We start from the raw sequence: 24388 nt of genomic DNA, 5'->3' as shown, positions 1-24388 counted from the left end.
CTTGGGTTAAGAACTTTGCTTCAGGATGAGAACAGAAATCATGCTCCGGCGGTGCAGCGGCAGCAGGAGGCCCCATTAGCTAAAGTGGTGCTTCAGGTTAAGAACAGTTTCAGGTTAAGAATGGACCTCCGGAATGAATTAAGTATTTAACCTGAGGTACCACTGTACCTGGTGTTAGCCGCCCTGAGCCCGGTCTTGGCTGGGGAGGGCGGGCTATAAATAAAACATCATCATCATCATCATTATTCCCTGGTTTCCCTAAATCTGTTACACCCCCTTCTTCCCCCTTTCAGTGAACTACGGTACTTTTCTGTATTCTCAAAACCTTTCTCTGCTATTGTTTCACTGCTACTCCTTTTTCACACTGCTCTTTGCAAGTTATAACAAAATTATAAAACACGGAGACGACGACGACACACTCACACCCCAAGACCCGTAGGATTATGTAAATTGGAGCATGCATTATTTATTCTGGTTGGTGTTTACCGAAAATGCAATCCAGGACATGCTAAGGGAGGGTGTGGCTGAAAGTACAAAACCGAAGTCCTGTTTTTCTACTTGCTTTGCCCGTGGCCACCAGCTGAAAAGCATTATTACTTCACTCTCCCCCCCCCCCCACCGTATAATTTGCTACGCATCTGGTGTTGTGGCAAATAGTGTTTCATAAAGTGCTGGGAGTTGCGTGCAGAGTGGTTACACTGGTAATTTATCACAAGCGTGATGGTAGCATTAATCCCACTTTTACCCTTCTCTTAGGAAATGCTGCACAGGTGAAGGGAAGGAGTGGGACAGTCCTCTATCATGTGACCTGCCCATCCTCCTTTTTCCCAATTGAAAGATGTGCCTCTCTTCAAGGTGTTACAAGGGACCCGGCAAAATCAGCAATCCCTTTTGGGTGTGCCCAAAGTCATCTTAATAAACAAGTTGTTTTGCTTTGCTTTAAATTATTGCTAATTAAAATGCTGACTAACACAGTCATTTCTTCGTCAGTCCTAACCATATCTACTCAGAATTAATTCATACAATTTCTCACTTGCCCTCAATGTATAAGTAACTTTGCATTTATGGGTTGCTCTCCTACCACAGCCATTAATTAAGTCATATTGAATTCTGAGACATTTACTCCCAGTTGCAGGTAAACGGGATTAGGATTGCAGATTTACACAGAAGTAAAGTCCCCCTGGGCTCATAGGCACCTACTTCCTAGGAAATATGCTAGGTCGGTGTTGCAAACGTGACCGTACGAACGGTTGCGACTTGGACGTTTTGTAATATTTGTTTCTTGCCATTTTCCAGAAGAGAAATAGGAGGAGAGAATATTGAATCAGTTTGGTTAGGTGTTGACTCAACTGATTCCTCATGCCGCAGTTCTGGGCTAAGCCCACCATGTGAGCCAATAGAGGAAGTGTCAATGAGATGAGTAAAATACCTTCTCTAGATTGTAGCAGGAAGAACAAGAAGTGCAGAACTGAAGCTGGTTCTCCTCCTTTCTTCCCTTGTAGTAGGCATGTGACTCCCACACATCCATGCGTAGATTTTGTCTGCTTGAATTGTGTTTTACTTGTTGGAAGCTGCCCAGAGTGGGTGGCAAAATACAAATACTAATACTAATGTCAGATGGGTGGCATAGTAATAATAATAATAGTAATAATAGTAATAATAATAATAATAATAATAATAATAATAATAATAATAATAATGAGGTGCCAGGCAAAAACATTCCTTTTTAACCAGGCCTTTAGTTGATTTGATTTATATTCTATGCCCTTTTAAAATGTGGTTCACTTTTTTGAGGGGGGATGTTATTGGGTTGTTGTTTTTATTTTGAATATATATATTGTGGTTTTAGATGTTGATCTTTTAGATGTTGATCTTGTTTTGTGAACCGCCCTGAGATCTCCAGGTATAGGGCGGTATATAAATTCAATAAATGGGATGCGGGTGCCGCTGTGGGTTAAACCACAGAGCCTAGGACTTGCCGATAAGAAGGTCAGCGGTTCGAATCCCCGTGACGGGGTGAGCTCCCGTTGCTCGGTCCCTGCTCCTGCCAACCTAGTTCGAAAGCATGTCAAAGTGCAAGTAGATAAATAGGTACCACTCCAGGGGGAAGGTAAAAGGCATTTCTGTGCATTGCTCTGGTTCGCCAGAAGCGGCTTAGTCATGCTGATCACATGACCCGGAAGCTGTACGCCGGCTCCCTCGGCCAGTAAAGCGAGATGAGCGCCGCTACCCCAGAGTCGGCCATAACAGGACCTAATGGTCAGGGGTCCCTTTACCTTTATAAATTCAATTAATAATAATAATAATAATAAAGAGTAATAACTCAGGGTCCAAACTAGAGCATGGTGCTAAATGTGTACTTAGAAACCGCATCAAATCCAGAGGGCAGAGAGCTCCCATTGGCACCCTAACTCACAGCCATGCCAGTGGGTGGTGGAGATGGTTGGGATTGCAGCTGGGGAGAGACAGCTTATACCTATATACGGTGATGTCATTTTGGAAGAAGTATCTGATGTCACATCTGCTTTGGTCCACAATTTGGGCCAGGGTTTTCAAAACTTGGGTCTCCAGCTGTTTTGGGGCTACAGTTCCCATCTTCCCTGACCACTGGTCTTGCTAGCTAGTGATGACAGGAGTTGTAGTCCAAAAACAGCTGTAGACGCAAGTTTGGGAAACCCTGATTTAGGCGATCTTGCGACCTCCCCTGGCTCAATCCAAAGGTAAAAGGTAAAGGTACCCCTGCCTGTACGGGCCAGTCGTGTCCGACTCTAGGGTTGTGCGCCCATCTCACTTAAGAGGCCGAGGGCCAGCGCTGTCCGGAGACACTTCCGGGTCACGTGGCCAGCGTGACGAAGCTGCTCTGGCGAGCCAGCACCAGCGCAGCACACGGAAACACTGTTTACCTTCCCGCTAGAAAGCGGTACCTATTTATCTACTTGCACTTTAGGGGTGCTTTCGAACTGCTAGGTGGGCAGGAACTGGGACCGAAGACGGGAGCTCACCCCGCCGCGGGGATTCGAACCGCCGACCATGCGATCGGCAAGCCCTAGGCGCTGAGGTTTTACCCACAGCGCCACCCTCAATCCAAAACTTCCTGCTAAATGATCTCCCGGAAGCGTCATGCGGCAAAGACTCGTGAACCCCTTTATGTTTCTACACGAAGTGCTGTGAATTCAAGTTGCTGTATAAAAGAGTAAACAAGAGACCATTTAGAATCAGGTGAGGCCTTGTAGGGAACCTTTGACCCTCCAGATGGTGCTGAACGGCAACTCGCAAGTAATTCTTGTGAATTATGATGCTCTTGTTCTCGTTCTTTCACAGCAAGCTTTGTGTCCTACACCACTGGCCTTAACGCCGGCTGCATTTTGAACCAATAGGACAGGACCATCTAGGGCCCATTGAAAAAATGTGAGAACACAAGTTGGAACCATCCTCTTAAAATAATAAGGGGGCAGCGATAGCTTTGTGACGGAGGTTTAAGAGAACTACTGGAGAGCAGACGGAAGGCTGTCTTAAGCATATCCGGCGCCATGGTTCAAAGATCCCTCCGGTGCCCCCCAGAGTTGTCCATCTTTTTAAAGGGGGGACCCCAGAGTTTTTGACCTTTGTTTAGGAAAGGTTCCCCAGAGTTGCTGACCTTTTTTTTAGGGAGCTGACCACGCGCTTACACATTATCTCTAACAAGCTTTTGGAACAAAATAAAAGGCAGAAGAAAATCTAATGAAGTTCTCAGTTCCAAAGCAAGACTCATTCAAGACTCAGCAGATCTTCTAATTCATCCTCATGATTCAAATCACCACATATCCAAAAGTTAAAGCAATCACCAATTTGTTGTTCTTTAAATAAATTGATAAAAGACACCGAGAATTAATTTCCCGGCCAATTTGTGTACAAAGTACAAAGTGTACGTTTTCAAATACTGTGAGGGGTGGGGGTGAGTGTAAAGCATTGGCATCCTGAACCTAAAATGGACCCAGAACTTGGGTCACAAAGGCTGCAGCTGCACTTGCCTGAGAGTAAGCCCTGCTGAATCTAATGCAACACACATGTCTCACAATAATTGAAACTGACCTGTAGAAAGCACAACTTTAAAAAAAAGAGATAATGCACCTATTTTTGTAAATTAAGAAATGGCATTGCCATTCCAATGGCGTGCGTGCACTGCTGCATCTTGTGACCAGTCCTATGGGGTGGGGCATCCTTGCAACCCTTCCAATATTCTGCATCTTGCAACCAATCTTGCAACCAATCCTATGGGGTGGGGCATCTTTGCAACACTTCGATCCTATAGGGTGGGGCATCCTTGCAACCCTTCCAATATTCTGCATCTTGCAACCAATCCTATGGGGTGGGGCATCTTTGCAACACTTCGATCCTATAGGGTGGGGCATCCTTGCAACCCTTCCAATATTCTGCATCTTGCAACCAATCCTATGGGGTGGGGCATCTTTGCAACACTTCGATCCTATAGGGTTGGGCATCCTTGCAACCCTTCCAATATTCTGCATCTTGCAACCAATCCTATGGGGTGGGGCATCCTTGCAACCTTTTGATCCTATAGGGTTGGGCATCCTTGCAACTCTTCCAATATTCTGCATCTTGCGACCAATCCTATGGGATGGGGCATCTTTGCAACCCTTCCAATACTTTATTTCCGTAAGATGTGTCCTCCACCCCCAGTGGTCTCCACCCCCGGTGGTTGGTAAACACGCATAGGATTAGCCACAGGGCCATAAACTGGATTCCCACCCACCCACCCACCTCCCGGGGGGGGGGGAAGGTGTCAGCGAGTGAGAAGACCCGCCGCCTCCACCTGCGCTCCCCACTCCTCGTCTCTATCAGGCAGGCTCCTCCGGGGAGTGGAAGGGGTTAAAAGGGGGCGTGGCGACGGGCGGGTCCGCCTCGGGCTCCCAGCCCCGCCCCCCGCACGCGGCGTGACGTCGCGGCGCGCGCCGGGACCCGGAAGCATCTCTCGGCGATGGCGGCGGAGGGCGCGGGGCAGCAGTGGGTGCTGGTGGAGATGGTCCAGGCCTTCTATGAGGTGAGCGGGCCGGGAGGCGGTGGGTGGCCGGGTGGGTCGCCGCAGGGCTCCGCGGAACGGAGCAAGGAGAGGCTGGAGGCTTCCCGAGGGGTCGGGGAAGGGGCAGGGGCCGCCGGGGGTCTCTTCTCGCCCGCCACCCCGACCGAAGAGGGAGGCTGAGGCCGGGGTGGGACGCCGGTGGGAGGGTGGCTGCCCGGGGGAGAGGCCCGTGGGCGGGGAGGGGAAAGGGGTCGCCACGCCTGGCCGTCAGGAAGACGCATAGGAGCTGACAACAACAAGGGGCACCTTCGCAGCCCCCCTCCCAAGAAAATAAAAACAAAAACTTGAGGGGGCCGGGCCCCCAAAGTTCAGGGGAATTCCCATTCAAATGGTGTGTGATTGTGCAACATGAATATTATTATTATTATTATTATTATTATTATTATTATTATTAGAGTTGGGCCCCCAAAGTTGAGGGGAATTCCCATTCAAATGGTGTGTGATTGTGCAACATGAGTATTATTATTATTATTATTACTATTGGAGTTGGGCCCCCAAAGTTCAGGGGAATTCCCATTCAAATGGTGTGTGTCTGTCCAACATTATTATTATTATTATTCTTTATTTATTGAGGGAGCTGGGCCCTCAAAGTTGAGGGGAGTTCCCATTCAAATGGTGTGCGTGTGCCACATTATTCTTATTCTTATTACTGTTTCCTGCTGTGGGGCAAACTGGATTTAGATGGCTTTGGGTTCCCACCCCATAGCTCCCATCAAGATATCAGAAGGTATCATTAAATATTGCAGTTATAAAGGTTATTTAGTGGAAGACAGGCGTGCCTGGCGTGCTCTGGTCCATGGGGTCACGAAGAGTCGGACACGACTAAACAACAACCATTGAATTCTGAGCAAACATATAGGTTCTGTTTGTAAGTTTCACTTATAAATGTGGGGTAAATGTGCATAATCTTGGTTATCGTTCAGTGGGTGTCTGTCTAGAACGCTCTGCTGAATTAATTCCCAGTTCTCCAACATGGACTTATTTTTTGCTTTAGGCAAACACACACCTTCTTATTCAGGTGTCTTAAAGTATTTTACATACATTTAAGTATTCTTAATTTTTATTTCCTGGCTTACTTTTTTATTGTTTGTATTTTTTAACCTAATAAGCCACTCTGAAATCAGTTTTGATGAAGGACATTATGTTTTAAATGAATAGGCTTCTGTTTGTTTATAGTATGGGTTGGAGACAGAGCTCATACCCCATCTCCCAAGCCTTCTGGCTTTCAGTCAGAACAGAGAGTGCTGCATTGGGTAGTCTTAATACCTAGTACAAAATCCCATTGCCATTGGTTGGCTTACCCATAATACAGTGGACGCTCGGGTTGCGAATGTGATCCATGCGGGAGGCATGTTTGCAACCTGCAGTGCCGCGTCTGTGCATGTGCGGATCATGATTTAGTGCTTATGCGCATGCGCCAAAACCCAGAAATAACCCCTTCTGGTACTTCCGGGTTTTGGCGTGTCCGTAACCTGAAAACGCGTAACCCGAAGCGTCTGTAACCGAGGTATGACTGTACCATGTTTCTAGCGCTGTCTGTATTCAGAGACTACATCTTTTAATTTGTATTGGCAGAGCAGTTTGCTTGGCCTGGCATAGTTATACTTCTGTAGGTGAGTGGTAAGTTCAGAAATCTAACCACATGATTTATAGTTCTAAGTAATGCTGGGGGTGGAAACGGCATGGATGCGGCACTTTGAGGGAGCCAATTAACCTTTTGGCCTATGCTTCTAAGGGAGTGGTGTGTACCTATTCTGTTCAGACCCATTGACCTGATGCTTGTTGAAGCAATCTTCCCAGAGAAGAGACTGTTGAACTCTTTGAAGATCTGTTTGTCTACAACATGTCCACATAACACAGCTCTAATGGGAGAGTAGAGATCTTAAGTAAGAAAGATACTCTGTGTATGGAGACATAGCTAAGTGTATAGAACACTTGTTCTGAACTATACCAGTTACATAAAGTTGCATATTAGGAAATATAAGAACTTGTTTGGCAGTTCCATACCATCAACGAGTGGAGAAAGAATGGACCACTGTTTCCAACAGCAACCTTCTTGGGAGAAGGTATTCTCTTTTGCTAGTGCCCTGAATTTCCATGTTCAGTGCAGAGGAGGGGACTTCCTAAACTTTGCAGGCTTGTTTATAAGGCTGTGTTATTGGATCCAAGAGAATAAATCCAGCCTTTGTCCATTTTCTCTTTTGAAACCTTCCGATTGGGCAGTGCTTTCAGTCAGGTTACAAGTTTGGTTAAAACAGCAAAAAGTGGTGAATTTAACTTGTACACTTTTAAAGAGATGGCAAACTTAGAGAAATGATTAATGTGCAACTGGTATTTTTGTTTACTTTCCAGGCTCCAACTTACCATCTTATTTTGGAAGGTATTCTAATCCTATGGATAATCAGACTTCTTTTCTCCAAGACGTACAAGCTTCAGGAGCGATCTGACCTCACACCTAAGGTTTGATGTTCCAAAATAGCCTCAATATGCTCTGACAAAAAACTCAAAGTCAATATGATTAATAGCTGTAATGCTGGAAATAAGCACTTCAGTCTAATCATTTTTTTAAACAACAACAACCACAACAACATGTTTTTATTAAAGATTTTATTGGGTCACAAAAGTACATACATCGCCTCTATTTTCAGATCATAATGTCCCTTTTACATATCAGTTATATTCGATGTGAAACTTTAATGTATGCAATATAAGATTGGGGGAGAAGAGAGGTAGGAAGAGAGAACAGGGGAGGGGAGAGAGAAGAGGGGGCTGAGTCTAATCATAGTTGTATATACAAGTGTGATTGTTTTTCCTAAAGTCTCCCAAAAAACACACACAACCCTGATCGATTATGGACTGTGTTAAGTTAATTCGTATTACTAATGACTTGGCTCTAGAGAAGTATGATTGCATAAGCAGGGAGGTTGTGGCTGACAGACACACTGTATGGGGTGCTGTTTAGAACACCCACAGCCCATGTTTTTCTCTGGCTCCAAGCTTGTTTCATAAGTTGTGGTATTTAGGGGTGCTGTTTTGAAGAGTGATGTTGGTTTCTGCGTAGCAAAAAAAAAAAAAAAGTTCCTATGACAATTACTCTTTGAAAGTGGTGCTATGTGCTTACCTTGGCAAGTTCTATTGATCAGCTGATTGGCAGCACTTCTGTACCCAGGGCTTTGGAAGATCTAAAAGTCTGTTGATTGGTGGCACTTGTGAGGCCCAGGGCACATTACTTCCCGAAACCTAACAATCAGCTGATCAGCATTAGGAGTACACAGGTTGATTTCAAGCCATTATGTCATTGTGATGCAAGGTGATAGTCATGGCTGAGCCATGTTGGGTTGCAGAGGGGGAGGGGCTATAATGACAAGGCTGGCTGGATCTAGTTCCCCACCTGATTCCAAAGTTATTCTGAAAGCTGATTGCCCAGTTTAATAACCCTGTGTGTCGTACAGCAGTTTTCCACAGGAGAACAGATATGATTGCAATATGGCTGGAAAATGCTCTACCTTTTCTTTACTGATCCAGACGACTAGTTTCTTCACAGCTGTCACTCATAATGAAGTGGAGATGTAACTTGCTTTTTATTTTAAAATACGCTTAGTTCACCTTTCCAAGGGTCAAGGCAGCTAGCAAGACCAAAAAGTATCAGCCTTCCGAAGCAGATCATAACCACTACAGAAAGCAATCGTTTCACTATATCCAGCTCCCTTCAGTGGATTATTAGTTGGTAAAGCAAATATATTTGGAGCAGAGCCTGACCTGTAGACAGGGTCTCATAGGGAATGAGGTAGTCTTAGAGGGCCAGTCTATGATGGCTTTTAAAGAGTGGCTAACCTCTAGATCGGGACGCGGGTGGCGCTGTGGGTTAAACCACAGAGCCTAGGACTTGCCGATCAGAAGGTCAGCAGTTCAAATCCCCACAACGTTGCTCGGTCCCTGCTCCTGCCAACCTAGCAGTTCAAAAGCACTCCAGTGCAAGTAGATCAATAGGTACTGCTGCGGCAGGAAGGTGAGCGCAGTTTCTCTGCGCTCTGGCCTTCGTCATGGTGTCCTGTTGTGCCAGAAGCGGTTTAGTCATGCTGGCCACATTACCCGGAAAGCTGACTGTGGACAAGCGCCGGCTCCCTCGACCTGAAAAGCAAGATGAGTGCTGTGCCCCGTAGTCCAGGCGTGTCTAAAGTCCGTTTCGGGGACCTAATCCGGCCCACCGGTTGATTTAATCTGGCCCCCGTAGCATTATATGTCCTGGGATAAAATCCTAAAAAAAGCTCAGCAACTTCAATCCTAAAAAGCTCAACTACTTTGGTGTAAATATAAAAAAATTCCTTCCAGTAGCACCTTAAAGACCAACTAAGTTAGTTCTTGGTATGAGCTTTCGTGTGCATGCACACTTCTTCAGATACACTGAAACAGAAGTTGCCAGATCCTTCTATGAGAGACCTGGTCTGAACAAAGACATTGGATTCTTATCTCATTATACATGACTAAGCCATTTTTCACTTTCTCACCCCTTGCCTTTTCCTGTAAGACCTATTGCAGTCGTTAAGAGTCGTCAACAGGCTCATCTCAGCTATCTGCCAATCACCCATTCCCACCACCCTTCTGAGTAATACCCCTCCCCACCTTCTCACTATATAGAAGGATCTGGCAACTTCTGTTTCAGTGTATCTGAAGAAGTGTGCATGCACACGAAAGCTCATACCAAGAACTAACTTAGTTGGTCTTTAAGGTGCTACTGGAAGGAATTTTTTTATTTTGACTATGGCAGACCAACACGGCTACCTATCTGTAACTGGTACTTTGGTGTAAGATTGTAAAAAAAGCTCAACAGCTTTGGTCGGCCCTCACGCACGTTCACTTCATCAAATCTGGCCCTCTTTGAAAAAAGTTTGGGCACCCCTGCCAAAGTCGATTTTGACTGGACTTAACCATCCAGGGGTCCTTTTTTACCTGTCAGCAACCATGCCGCAGTATTCTGCCCCACCTGCATTTTCCTGCTGCAAAGGAAGCCTTGCATAGAGTGCATTGCAGTGATCCAGTCTTGATAGCACCAAAGCCTGAAGTGAAGCTGTCCCAGTTCAGGCATGATTTTAGCTGTCACACAGCTGATAAAAGGAATTCTAGCCACTGAAACATCTTGGGCCGTCTGTGTCAGAGTTGGGTCAGGAGCACCCCTAAACAGCCCGTCTGCTCCTTTAGGGGGAGTACAGACCCACCCAGGCCAGGCACTTGACCAGTTTCTCAGAACCAAGAACCACTCACCCACAGTGTGTTGCCAGGATTCAAGTTCTGCTTACTTTCCCTCATCCATCCCACCACTGTATCCAGGCAGTACGTTGCCCTGAGGCCTTTTTGGCATAATAATAATAATAATAAATTTATTTATACCCCGCGCATCTGTCTGGGTTTCCCCAGCCACTCTGGGCAGCTTCCAACAGAATATTAAAATACAATAGTATATTAAACATTAAAAGCTTCCCTGAACAGGGCTGCCTTCAGATGTCTTATAAAAGTCTGGTAGTCGTTTTTTCTCTTTGACATCTGGTGGGAGGGCGTTCCACAGGGCGGGTGCCACTACTGAGAAGGCCCTCTGCCTGGTTCCCTGTAACTTGGCTTCTCGCAGCGAGGGAACTGCCAGAAGGCCCTCGGCACTGGACCTCAGTGTCCGGGCAGTACGATGGGGGTGGAGACGCTCCTTCAGGTATACTGGACAATGAATAAATAAAGATGATAATAAAACCAATATTCAGGTGGGTGGACTTGCTTGGTGCATCTGTACAGAGACGTCTATTAATTTCATAATGATCCTTTTAATGTCTATATTGCTCTTGGAAAAACATGTTGTCAGCATAATCAAATGTTTTCCCAGCACAAACAAATATGTGGCAATAGTTACAGCACCAACTGGCATGCATAGAACATGAAATAAATATGTGGATTAGAAAATGGGAAGCATATTAATATGAATCCATTTAACTTACCAGACATGCGTGTAAAATCCATCTCCTTAAATCAAAAATTTCTTTCTTATTTTCTCAATAAAATTATTAACAACCAATATTTTGGCTTCTTTCTGTTTTAGGAAAAGGAAGAATTGATTGAAGAATGGCAGCCAGAACCACTTGTTCCTCCTGTATCCAAAGACCATCCAGCTCTCAACTACAATGTTGTTTCAGGGTAATCCTAGAATAAATCAATTCCATGTTTGACTAAACAGCCCAATCCCTTGCATGCTTGCTTGAAAGTCAGTCCTCCTGACTTCAAAGGTGCTTGCTTCATAGTTAGTATGCTTAATATTGCAGCTTTGATTACTTTCAGGGGAAATCGTGATTTGTTCTCTTGCAGATTTTGATAACCAGGTTACAGAATGGATTGAACTTTTAGCTCACAACAAAATTTTGTAAAAAAACCCAAAACCTCATGAGGATGCTTGGTATCTGGTTCACTTAGTTAGCATTCGGCTGCTTAATTGATATTAGAGACTTGCCCGTTGACTTTTCAGAAATTTTATTGTGAAAGTTTGTCATCAAATCTAAACTTTTGAAGCTGAGAAGATTTCAGTGGTTAAGAAATGGTTGCTGGCTTTTCTGCGCCTCTGAGAGTGAAAGCAAACCACAGTGTTAGCAATACCAAAGTGATCTCTCTGGGATGCAAGCCTGGGCAGTGCGTATGGGGGCCCTGGGCTGCCCAGACGACAAGACCCCACTCTCGGCCGCACGGATGTGGTCCAAAGGAAAGGAAAGCAATATGTTTGGTACCAGCTTGGCTGCAGGAGTTGCCAGAAGGAGGCGGACAAGGTGCCATCCAACCGTCTTAGGGACTCTACTCTAGATTTGTGTCGGGTTTACTCCTTCGCCTTTTCTTCTCCCAAAGTTATCCTGCAAGGCAGCAGAGGTTTAGGATCAGAGTTTTCCTTCCCAGGTTGATGAGCCCCATCTGCCCCTCAGTTCCCTCTACATACAGCACAAGCGCCTTCTTGACCATTGAACCCACTATTTATTGGCCTCATCCACTCAGTTTGCTGGAGCCTGTTTTCACATGCAGAGGAAGTCCCTAACTGACTAAGGGTCCCTAACTGACTAAGGACATTGGCTGCGCTCACCTGGTTTAGCCGGCCAGTCAAAGCCATTCCCAGGGTGTTGCTGCTGCCACATTCTGACAGCTCCTAGGAGCCGCAGGTGAGAGCTGAGTGCAGGTTGGGCACCAAATGTGGACAGACTGCCCCAGAAGGAGCCTAACGCGTGTCTCACCGCCCCTCCCCATATACCCCGGTTAAGAAGCAAAACCTATAATGTTCTGAATGCTAAAATGTTGACCCCAAAGTAGGTTATCCTAAAACTAGTAGTTAGGCATAAATATTTGTTTTCTATCTTGCATGTCCTGCAATAGTAGTTCAGTAATAAAATAAAAAAGCAAATAGCTATTTGATCATTGAGGAAAGGTAAGAAACCTCGGTCCTGTATACCTGAAGGAACGTCTCCACTCCCATCGTTCAGCCCGGACACTGAGATCCAATGCCGAGGGCCTTCTGGCGGTTCCCTCATTGCGAGAAGTGAGGTTACAGGGAACCAGACAGAGGGCCTTCTTGGTAGTGGCGCCCGCCCTGTGGAACACCCTCCCTTCAGATGTGAAGGAAATAAGTAGCTATCTTATCTTTAAAAGACATCTGAAGGCAGCCCTGTTTAGGGAAGTTTTTAATATTTAATGCTGTATTGTTTTTAACACTTGATTGGAAGCCGCCCAGAGTGGCTGGGGAAACTCAGCCAGATGGGTGGGGTATAAATAATAAATTATTATTATTATTATTATTATTATTATTATTATTATTATTATTATTATTATGAAGCTCTGTTGAAAGCAAAGCGATCTTTAACTAGGGCAGTCTTAATTTCTGATTGTCATGAGGTAGTTCTATGTTTCCCAAGATCCCCCTTAAATTTTTCTCCCCACTGCATGTTCCAGAGTTTCAGATATGGGTTCTTGAAAGTAGTTAGAGTCTGAAAATGCCAAATTCTGTGCGAGATGAGTGCCACAACCCCATAGTCGCCTTTGACTGGACTTAACCATCCAGGAGTCCTTTACCTTACCTTCAAAGGCATGGTTTCATCAACAGGAATGCAGCTATTTGAAACATGATATAAATACTAAAAAAGGAATCCCCACACCACAAAAACTGTACAGTTTCCACCATTGCAATATGTATTTTCAAATTAGTTGTGTTTACAGTGTTGTGCAGAATTTTTAAAAGCGCTGTTCTCTTACCATGTGCCTGAAACAAAGTTAGGATTATTAGTAAGCTAAGAAAAGTTTGGTTTTCTTTTCTTTTCTTTTCAGGCCTCCAATTCATAACATTGTTGTGAATGGCAAGGAATGCATAAACTTTGCGTCATTTAATTTTCTTGGGCTTTTGGATAATGAAAGGGTCAAGGTAAGTGCCTGCACTGTTGCTCTTCTGTAGGTATTGGCTCAGGTGTAACAATCCTGCCTTAATAATCTACGGTTTATTAAGCAGGGAGGGAGCATCCTGTCATTGTGCTATACTTTGCATACCAGATTCAGTTAATGCTGTTTACTTTAAGCCATAGTTTAAAGTTGCCCAAAGGGGCAACTGCAGTTTAATCTTGAACTCAGTACCACAGTTTTATAATACTGCTGTTCATACTGTGCTTGAAAAGTCTACATGAGAATCCTAGGCAAAATCTCCCTTTTAGGTGCTGAACCCCTGGCAACAGACCTGCTTGGATTTAGAGATCTAAATAAATATATTCCTTCCAGTAGTACCTTAGAGACCAACTAAGTTTGTTATTGGTATGAGGTTTCGTGTGCATGCACACTTCTTCAGATACACGAAAGCTCATACCAATAACAAACTTAGTTGGTCTCTAAGATGCTACTGGAAGGAATTTTTTTATTTTGTTTTGACTACGGCAGACCAACATGGCTACCTACCTGTAAATAAATACAGTATGCTTTCAAACCCTTGTCTAGCATCTTGTTTGTAGGGCAACTGTGTTGCATTCATCTGTACTCGCTGGGACACGAAAGTGCCAATACTAATACTGTTGAATGTCCCAAGGAATAGCTATTGAATGTCCCAAGGGATATCTCAGTAGCAGGGGTCGGCAACCTAAGGCCCATGGGCCACAAGCGGTCCATGGAGGTCGTTTAACCAACCCATGGACCCCCGCCGCCTGCCCGGCTGGCTTCTGTGCACCTCGCTAAATAGGACACGGAGCAGAGCAGGGACTGCCTTCTGTGACTCTGGCCGGCTTCCCATTGGCTGCAGGAAGCTGCTGCAACCAATGGGAAGCTATGCACGCCTCCGCCGCGCCGGAAAGAGTGCCAGAAATAGCGTGTGCATGTGTGTATTCCAGTTCACCGTGGCGTCTGCGGGACCATGAACCGGCCCAAGCCACAAAAACTTTGCCGACCCCTGCTCAGTAACATGAGATTCTTAATCTCAGGGTCATGGGTTTGAGCCCATTTGTTGAGACAAAGATTCCTACATTGCAGGGAGTTGGACTAGATGGTTCTCATCAGTGTTAGGATCTGGGATACGAAAGCTAGGAGCCACATTGCTCCTGGGGCTGGAATTGTACGTGCAAAAACAGAATGTCTAGATGCCACTTTTTTATTTATATAGGGATTTCTTTTTTAAAGATACTAAAAGTTTTCTGTTTTAAAAACCAGATTTTGGCACACGTTTAATCCAGGCAGGTTTAATAACATGAGAGAAATAATAGCTTAGGAGGGATTTTTTAAATGCAGCTATGTAAGTGTCATAGCTACCTGGCAAGAGCAACAGAGGGGAATCCCATAAGGAGGACACTGTCCTTTCCAATAATAAGCAGCCTACCCACCAATTTCCCTACAGGAATATTTGTGGAAGAGAACCTGCTAGGGGAGATGCAAGTGATTCCTTGGAAACAGTAAGGTGGGGGGAGATGACACAACAGGAAGCACAAAAGCACTGATGCTTCCTGGTGCCTTTGCAGGCCCTCTTTGAAGGCAATCTGATATCCCTAGCCACATTATAAAGGGACATTATATGATCACACAAGCTGTGCTCTCTATGTTAAAGTGCCCAAAACAGCAAGCAAAAGTATTTTGTAAGAAGTAGGTGCAGATAGAGCCTTTGAGAAAACATTTTGGGGAGGGGTTCAAGTCAGGTCAATTAAGAAAGGTGGGTGTTTTTATCTTTTGATTTAAAATAAAAATAATTCAGTAGAAACAAAAATGTAACCTGGCTGGGTTTTTTTAATCAAGTGTCCTGACTTAGCATTCTAAGATCATCAGTTAATAATTTTTTATACAAATTGGTATAAAACACCTGATTCTCCCAGCAGCATGCCGGGGTGGGGGGTGGAGAGAGACAGTCTTTTGCTGCTGCTCTGCAGGGGCGAATCAGGCGTTTTGCGAGGTAGAGTGGTAGCAAAAGACATGTCTTTTGCTGCCGCTGCACCCTGCAGACCAGCGGGCTGCAGCCAGGCCAGGGTGGAGATACCTTGACGCAATAGAGGCTCCCGGACATCTCCGTCCAGTCGCAAAAGGTGGGTTGCCAGTGGCAAAATGCGACTGGAACAATAGGCATATCCAGTGCCGGTCCTCGTAGTCAATTTTGTGATTTCTATGAATACTTTAGAAATCATTTCTTTTCTAACTGTACTTAACAACTCTTCTCCTGTTATGCTTATTCAAAGAATGCAGCCCAGAATTCTCTGACAAAATACGGTGTTGGCACCTGTGGCCCAAGGGGATTTTATGGAACTTTTGGTATGTATAACCTGTTTTTTTCCAGTAGAGCATTAAAGGTAGCTAATTGAATGTTGACGTCACATAAAGGAATTGGGAGGTGTCACCCAATGCTGACGTATTCCTCATTCAGATGAATTGGCATGTAAGCTTGTTTTTTTGCATAGCGTCATATACATGCACACACATGGAGTAATAGCAAGAGCACATGGTCCCTTCCCTGAGAAGCACACAATCTAGAGTTTGACATGGGGAGGCGGCAGAGAGAAAGCTGAAACTGAGCATAAACAGAAAAGGAGTTTCCATTCAGTTCAGTTGCACATACTACAACTCAATCCTCCTTCTTCTTTTCTTTGGTGAGTAAGATTGTCTTCCATGAACACAGTCTTAACAGTGAGTCGGTAAGTGACTGTGCAGGCCAATTCTGGATCCACACATCCTTCCACAGTGGGGACATAGGTTTCCAGGCGGGAGTTGATCACGGTGTGGATTTGCCAAGCGTGCCTTCCTCCTAGCACGTTTCTCCATTTCGTCCTGAGTCTGAGCGTCTTCAAAGCCCATGACACCTTTGGTCAAGGCTGTTCTCCAGTTGTAGCGCTCGCAGGCCAGTGTTTCCCAGTTGCCAGTGCTTATACTACATTTTTTAAAGATTTGCCTTGAGTCAGTCTTTAAATCTCTTTTGTTGACCACCAGCATTACACTTTCCATTTGTAAGTCCGGAATAGAGTAGTTGCTTTGGAAGACGAGATATATAGATACTTATATACACTCACACACACAAAATACACATGTCTGCTCACGGAGTTTGAGGGGCTTTACACTTGGGAAACTAGGTACAGAATTGCATCAGTAGCAAATGAGAGCTAAGAGGTTCTGCCAAAGACATCAGAGAAAAAGTGAGTTCACAGGAGGGATTTGAAGGGAAAGAGTAACTGCTGGAAAGTCCACATTTCTGTCTACTTTTTTTTTTTTTTTTGGCTGCTGCTTAGAAGATATTTCCAAGACTGGAATTATCCACATGAGTTTGAGCAGGCCCCGCTAAAAAATCAGAAGCAGCTCTTAGTCTGCATCCAGAAGTACATCCATGGTTGCATACTCAGTCTTTTCAGGGAGAGTACTTTTCTGGGCAGTTTTGTACTTTTTGAGTGAAAAGAGATCACTTTTGCATCTTGTGAAAGTGAAGCTACAATATGTAACAAAGTATTATAATTAGAATAAACCAGAGCCCAGTTGGATTGTAATGCCTGAAAGAAGCAAGAGGAATTCTCACTCATACTTAAATGCTTCTTCATTCTCTAGAGCCATTCATTGGCCTACAGATACAGAAACACAACTTTTTAACCATGCCAATACAACATGATCCAGACAAAAGCAAGTGAGTTAGTTGGGCATAAATGTACTTATAATGGATGAGACGCATGTTCACCCCGAAAGATTGACACCCAGGACCCTAGAGCTACTTCCGCATTTGTCTGAGGGGCTGCTCAGATTTCTACTGGCAATCCTAGTCTTTGAATATTCTGTAATGCCAGTAGCAAGAAACAGGAACTTGTGAAGCTTTTTGTTAAAGAATTCAGCTATTGCCTTGACATAATTTTTAAAAAGAATTCCTATGACTTGCCTCTGGCCAGTCTCAGACTGCCTCTGGCCACATCAACTGGACCTGAAAGCAGATCCATCTGGGCAGGACAGTTGCAACAACATCCTAACTTCCATCTTTTCCCTGTGCTTCCCTTAAACTTTCCAGATCAGTTCCTGATTTTTTTTTCCACAGCAGCAGCCTTCACCCAATCTCTGCTTGCAATAGAAGTTGCAGCTTTTTCCAGGGTCATGAAACCGTTACAGCCGATTATTTACAGAAGCTTCGTTAGATTCTCCAGTGTGTATCGGTTACAGAATCTATCTTGTTTGAGTAGAATACATTGCTGGATGATGCCTTCAGCTTGTTTCAAGAATGCTTCTTGGGATACACCCACATACATTCACAGCTTCTTTTCGCTGTTATTCAAATGTCATACAGGGATAATTGGCAGAGCTGAAGCAAAGACTAAATACTGAGCTTTCCAAAGAGGCCACGAGGGGGCAGTCTGATTTCTGGCTGAAACATCTTGAGCACTTGTGAACACAGTAATGTAGATACTGCCAACATACTATATCTGTGTGGTAATCAAGAGGTTTGGATTCAAACCTCAAGCGGAGGGTTTTTGTAATACAAATCCTGCTGTGAAGCTCCTAGTCTGCATTTAATCACAGTGTGAGGGTGTTTCACATTCCTCTCCTGTCTCTGCAGAGCGCTATAGAGACAGTAATGCAGTGAGCCTAAACGATTTCCTTTATCTCCCCTGTATGACTTTCTGGTGGGAGTTGCTTAACTTGGTGGTGTTTTTACCTAGAGGATTGGGAATGGCTTCCAGGAAGTCACTTGGGACTGTTCAGGTTTCACAAGGCAAACTGTTCATCTTATCGTTGGCATTTTGGACACTGTGATTTGATAGTTTAGCATATGAGAACAACGTCTTCCATGCTCCTCCTTTTAATCATTTCAGTGGTGGTGCTAGAATTCTCTTACCTTCCTTGTTAGTGGAAGATTGTGGCGAAACACTATCCATGACCATAACTGATGATGTTTTGACTAGATTCCCATCTAGATATCCTGACTTCTTAACTTTAAAGCCATGTGGTTTTCAGTATGGTGAAAGACTTCTTACTCTGAAGGTTTGGCTGTTCTTTCCAGTGTATGTGTCATCTTCTCATGCTCCTGCTTAATACCAAGGGTGCATAGGAATACGAGAAGAGAAAGGTTTACGCCCTGCCCCTTTTCCTTGGATTTTAACAGCAGATTCTCTTAGGAATGTTGGTCCCTAAATTGGCCCCCCTCCCGATGTGATAATGAGAGATTTTGAGCTGGAAAAATTGGGAGATGAGGTTTCCTTAATTTGGCCTGTTACCAGTTCCTCAGTATCTCTGATCCTGGCAACTTTCCTTATATTGAAAGGAGATGGTCTGAACTAATAGGTTTCATCCTATCAGTCTCTCAGGATGCTGGCACCAGCTCCAGGCTGGTTGCCCAGGAAAGTATAAAGACAAGGAAAAGTTTCTTGCTTTCCTGTTTTATTTCAATCTTTACAGAGAGAGGCTACCCCAGCCTCTTGGATAATGGTGTTGTCCTGAGTGAATCTTCACCCCCCAAATCTCTCCCACTTCCTCATTCGTTGTTCTCATCATCTCTGCGAGTGCTGCTACATGCCCTCTGTCTTTGAGCTCTTTGCTCTCCCACTTTTAAGGCTCGCCGGGTTCTGGGAGATGGAGGGTCTGGAACGCTTTCTAATGACAACGTGTTTGCCGGGTGTTGTTCTGGCTCTCCCATGATTTCCCAACTTTTCCCCTCATCTGCCTCTGAGCTGTGACCTTCCTCAAACCCCTGTTGTAAATCTATACTGTCTTCTTCCTCCTCCTCCCTGGAAGGGGCAGGATGGGGAGGCGGTCTCCACCATTTCTCCTCTGCCCTGACACAGACACAGACACAGTGGCCACTCCTGGAGGACTCTCATGAAGCTCAGTAAAACTCTCTTCCCCACCACTTATGCTTGGAGGAATAGATACCCCATTCCTTGCAGTGCTCGCTTGTGCTGCCTTAAACCACTTAGAAGCCATTTTACCATGTAAGCGGTGTAAAGGTAAAGGGACCTCTGACCATTAGGTCCAGTCACGGACGACTCTGGGGTTGCGGCGCTCATCTCGCTTTATTGGCTGAGGGAGCCGGTGTACAGCTTCCAAGTCATGTGGCCAGCATGACTTAAGCCGCTTCTGGCGAACCAGAGCAGCACATAGAAACGCCATTTACCTTCCTGCCAGAGCGGTACCTATTTATCTACTTGCACTGCATGCTTTTGAACTGCTAGGTTGGCAGGAGCAGGGACCGAGCAACTGGAGCTCACCCCGTCACGGGGATTCGAACTGCCGACCTTCTGATCAGCAAGCCCAAGAGGCTCTGTGGTTTAACCCACAGCGCCACCCATGTCCCCATGTAAGCGGTGTATATGTAAACAAAACAATGAGCTTACTATCCTTTTTCATATTTGATGGAAGATGGGTGAAAGTAGAAATATTGGGCTCTGTGGCACTCATTTGTGCACACTATAGTCACTCGTGCTACGCTGGATTGAGCCTCTCCAGCACCCACCCCCAAAATGAGATGGATCTTAATTCACGTTTTTCACCATGGTTGAAGTTATATTTGGGGACAACGGTTAATTCGTCTTAAATGGATGGATCTTGCTGGGTTGTGTGTGTAATAAAGGTGAGCCCACCGGCAGCATATGAATCAATGGTAAACTTTGTTAGGATATTTCCGTTCCACCTTAAAAGGGAGCAGGATGTTTGTGTCACAGCCTGCGTATTTCCTGTTTTCACAGGATGTTTCGGTTGTGTCTTTGTTTTTGTTCTCTCTGTGTCGTAGACACTGAAGCAGGCAGTCATGGTTTTCTTTGTTCTGATCAACGCAGAATAAAACTTGTAAATAATGCTCTCCTGCGTGCGACTTTTGCTGTGCATTATCTGCTGATAAGAGCGTGCATCAGTTCCAGAATGTGGGAAGCTATTTCTGGATCTCATGTTGCTAATTGCTGATACTGCGTGCCTACGGGAGATCGATGGATCGTCCGGACACGGCTTGGGGCCATGATGGACTTTATCTCCCTGGCAGTATCCCAACAAACTTGACCCAACGCCACACACACACACACACACACACACACACACACGGGGCAAACAAAACTCACTGCAGTCAACTGTAGGTGACCACTCATGCCTTGGGCCCCCAACCGCTCTCAGTGCCAAGGAAAACTGATAAAGGAATAGAAAGAGAACCTGCCCACGTGACGCTGACACAAAAACCTTGCACATATACCATGTAAAATAATGAAACTTTACTACCTCCCCCTCTCTCCCCCAACTCTCTTCTTCCCCACCCTTGTATGCAATATGCAATATTAAAGTCTCACTGATCTGCAGAAAGAACTTTAGAATCTGAAAATAGAGGTGATGTATGTACTTTGGTAACCCCAGGAAATATTCAGTAAAAACATTTTAAAAATAATAATGGATGAATCTGTAAAATAGGGCTCAGTAAGTGATAGATGCAAATGTTTCATTCGAAATGAGGGATGTTCAGAAAATGAGGAGTTGGGGAGGAGTAGGAAGGTAGGGGATGAGAGAAGGCAAAAAAAAAAAAAATGTGGAAAAATGCAAGATAGGAATAAGTGTCAGGAGAAGAGATTTAACTCCACTGATTGCTTTGTTGGTTTATTGAGCCTGAAAACTGGTTGGGGAATTCCACTTGGAATGCACTATGTTAATATAGAGCTAAGATAATTACCCCTTAGCTTTCTAAACAAGCCTCTGAAACTTGGCAATGTTGATTCCCTCTGTTTCTAGTTTCCCAACAACAGACACGTTTTGGTATTCATTTCTGGAATATTTCTGACAGGTATCTGAGTGTGGCTTGCTTACTTTTACTCACAAAACATAAGTGCCCTTTTAAGGTAATGCAGTCAAACACTCAGATGAGTTACTTTGCACCTGGTTAGAATGACAGGATTGTCAGCCTGTACTTGTTCCGTGTGTGTGTGTGTGTGTGTGTGTAGAAAATAACCTGGGCAGAGTTGAATAGATTTTCATGCTGTTAATGACTTTGCATCTTTGTGTGACTTTTCTAAAACATAAACTACCCTTCTCAAACAGATGTACATCTGGAATTGGAGGAACGACTTGCCAAATTTATGAGGACCGAGGAAGCAATCATATATTCCTATGGATTTGCTACAATTGCCAGTGCTATTCCTGCCTATTCAAAACGAGGAGACATCGTTTTTGTGTACGTAATCTTCACGTTTTCTATATTACAGTGGACCCTCTGGATACAAACTTATTTGTTCAGGGGGTCTGTTTGCACCCCAAAAATTATGTAAATAGAGACACGCTTCTGTGCATGCACAAGGCACGCAGATCGTTTGTGCGCATGCATGCGGGGCGAAACCCGGAAGTATACACTTCTGGGTTTGCCGTGGCCAGATTCCGTATCCAGAGGGACTTTCTGAAGAGGGGACTTTCTGAAGAGGCTCCTTCAGAACCTCGGTAGTTTTTCTTGTCCTCTCTGTAAGATTGAGGTTCTTCATAGCAAAATCCACTTGTTTCTAGGTACCATGTTCCACAAAAGGTAATAATCTTAGAGCCAGTTTACACTCTCTGTCAAAAGAGGAAACCCTACCATCCTGGACTGTGTGTTCATGAGCAAGGAACATTACAGTTGTTAGCAATTCCTGGAACTGCAGCACTTGGAGGTGGGGGGAGTGCCAATGCAGATGTGGTTATTTTTATTCTATGACTTCATAGAATCATAGAGTTGGAAGAGACCACAAGGGCCATCGAGTCCAACCCCCTGCCAAGCAGGAAACACCATCAGAGCACTCCTGACATATGGTTGTCAAGCCTCTGCTTAAAGACCTCCAAAGAATGAAACTCCACCACACTCCTTGGCAGCAAATTCCACTGTCGAACAGCTCTTACTGTCAGGAAGTTCTTCCTAATGTTTAGGTGGAATCTTCTTTCTTGTAGTTTGGATCCATTGCTCCGTGTCCGCTTCTCTGGAGCAGCAGAAAACAACCTTTCTCCCTCCTCTATGTGACATCCTTTTATATATTTGAACATGGCTATCATATCACCCCTTAACCTCCTCTTCTCCAGGCTAAACATGCCCAGCTCCCTTAGCCGTTCCTCATAAGGCAGCGTTTCCAGGCCTTTGACCGTTTTGGTTGCCCTCCTCTGGACACGTTCCAGTTTGTCAGTGTCCTTGAACTGTGGTGCCCAGAACTGGACACAGTACTCCAGGTGAGGTCTGACCAGAGCAGAATACAGTGGCACTATTACTTCCCTTGATCTAGATGCTATACACCTGTTGATGCAGCCCAGAATTGCATTGGCTTTTTTAGCTGCCACGTCACACTGTTGGCTCATGTCAAGTTTGTGGTCAACCAAGACTCCTAGATCCTTTTCACATGTACTGCTCTCAAGCCAGGTGTCACCCATCTTGTATTTGTGCCTCTCATTTTTTTTTTGCCCAAGTGCAATACTTTACATTTCTCCCTGTTAAAATTCATCTTGTTTGTTTTTGCCCAGTTCTCTAATCTGTCAAGGTTGTTTTGAAGTGTGATCCTGTCCTCTGGGGTGTTAGTCACCCCTCCCAGTTTGGTGCCATCTGCAAATTTGATCAGGATGCCCTTGAGTCCATCATCCAAGTCGTTGATAAAGATGTTGAATAAGACCGGGCCCAAGACAGAACCCTGTGGCACCCCACTAGTCACTCTTCTGACTAGTGCCTTGCCTTGTTCACCTAATTTTCTTCCTTCAAATCAAATCAGAATCCTGTGTGTGATAGTTAACCCCACTACTACTACTACTACTACTACTACTACATCTTCATCATAAAATAATAATTTTATTATTTATACCCGCCTATCTGGCTGGGTTCCCCCAGCTATTCTGGGTGGCCTACAGCACATTAAAAATGGTAAAACATTAGACATCAAAAATTTCCTGATACAGGCTTGCCTTCAGATGTCTTCTAAAAGTCAGATAGTTGTTTATTTCCTTGACATCTGATGGGAGGGCATTCCACAGGGCAGGTGGCACCACCAAGAAGGCCCTCTGCCTACTCCCTGCAACCTCACTTGTCACAATGAGGGAACCACCAGAAAGCCCTCAAAGCTGGACCTCAGTGTCCAGGTAGAACGATGGGGGTGGAGACGTTCCTTCAGGTATACTGGACTGAGGCCGTTTAGGGCTTTAATGGTCAGTACCAACACTTTGAATTGTGCTCGGAAATGTATTAGGAGCCCGTGAAGATGCTTTAGGACCGGTGTTATATGGTCTCGGCGGCCACTCCCAGTCACCAGTCTAGCTGCCTCATTCTGGATTAGTTGTAGTTTCCCAGTCACCTTCAAAGGTTAACCCCATGTAGAGCACATTGAAGTAGATAATGTAGCAGGAGATAACCAGATAGAATCAGTTTAAACTAAAACAGAACTTATTCTTCCTGCTTGAACCACTTCAACTCAAACCCTTTTCAAACAAATTTGTCTTGGCGCTCTTAGAACAGTTGTGCATGTTTGAGGTTTGGTTGAGCCTTTGGGGAAGAGATTTCCAAGCTGGGCTAGAGTACAGTGGCCAGTGAAGCATTGTGTGCCTTCCTCGTACAGTCTCTACCAATGGCTTACAGATGCAGAACTGCTTGTAGAAAGAAGCCTATGAGCTGGGCTGTAGATGGGGGCATCTCATATACCTGATAGGGACAATCTCCCCTGTTGCAGTGACACTTTCCCCAGCTGTTGCAATCTACGAATAGTTGCCAGCCACTGCTGGCAACATCTGTGTACACCCACGTTAACCATAGATACTTCTCTCAAAGGGACAACCTACAAGCTGTTGCTTCTGGTTACCAGCTCTTAGTGGGTTCTGTGGTCTGTTTTAGTGAACATGCATTATGAGCTATCAATCTCA

At 44.8% G+C, this 24388-nt stretch overlaps 1 protein-coding gene and 1 long non-coding RNA gene across 4 annotated transcripts in view; one reads left to right on the top strand and one right to left on the bottom strand.

Moving 5' to 3' along the window:
- Positions 1–24388, bottom strand: part of LOC310688541 — a 163305-nt gene that overhangs the window by 21443 nt on the left and 117474 nt on the right. The window lies entirely within an intron of this gene.
- The window catches only part of SPTLC1 (serine palmitoyltransferase long chain base subunit 1), a 77092-nt gene that overhangs the window by 37239 nt on the left and 15465 nt on the right, over positions 1–24388 (top strand). The window contains exons 1-6 of one of the 3 annotated variants that reach the window (XM_083464953.1): positions 4906–5041; positions 7433–7540; positions 11163–11257; positions 13415–13508; positions 15781–15853; positions 21575–21707. In XM_083464953.1, coding sequence (XP_083321079.1) covers positions 4979–5041; positions 7433–7540; positions 11163–11257; positions 13415–13508; positions 15781–15853; positions 21575–21707 — 566 coding nt within the window. In that variant the 5' untranslated portion in view covers positions 4906–4978. Of the gene's footprint in view, positions 1–4905; positions 5042–7432; positions 7541–11162; positions 11258–13414; positions 13509–15780; positions 20163–20537; positions 21708–24388 lie in introns of those variants that run through there. The other 2 variants (XR_014516944.1, XM_083464954.1) reach the window with 2 other exon arrangements.

The sequence above is a fragment of the Podarcis liolepis genome, assembly GCF_965112155.1.
Source record: "Podarcis liolepis genome assembly, chromosome: 11".
In the NCBI taxonomy this organism is placed as follows: domain Eukaryota; kingdom Metazoa; phylum Chordata; class Lepidosauria; order Squamata; family Lacertidae; genus Podarcis; species Podarcis liolepis.
This window is presented reverse-complemented; position numbering and strand designations above follow the sequence as displayed.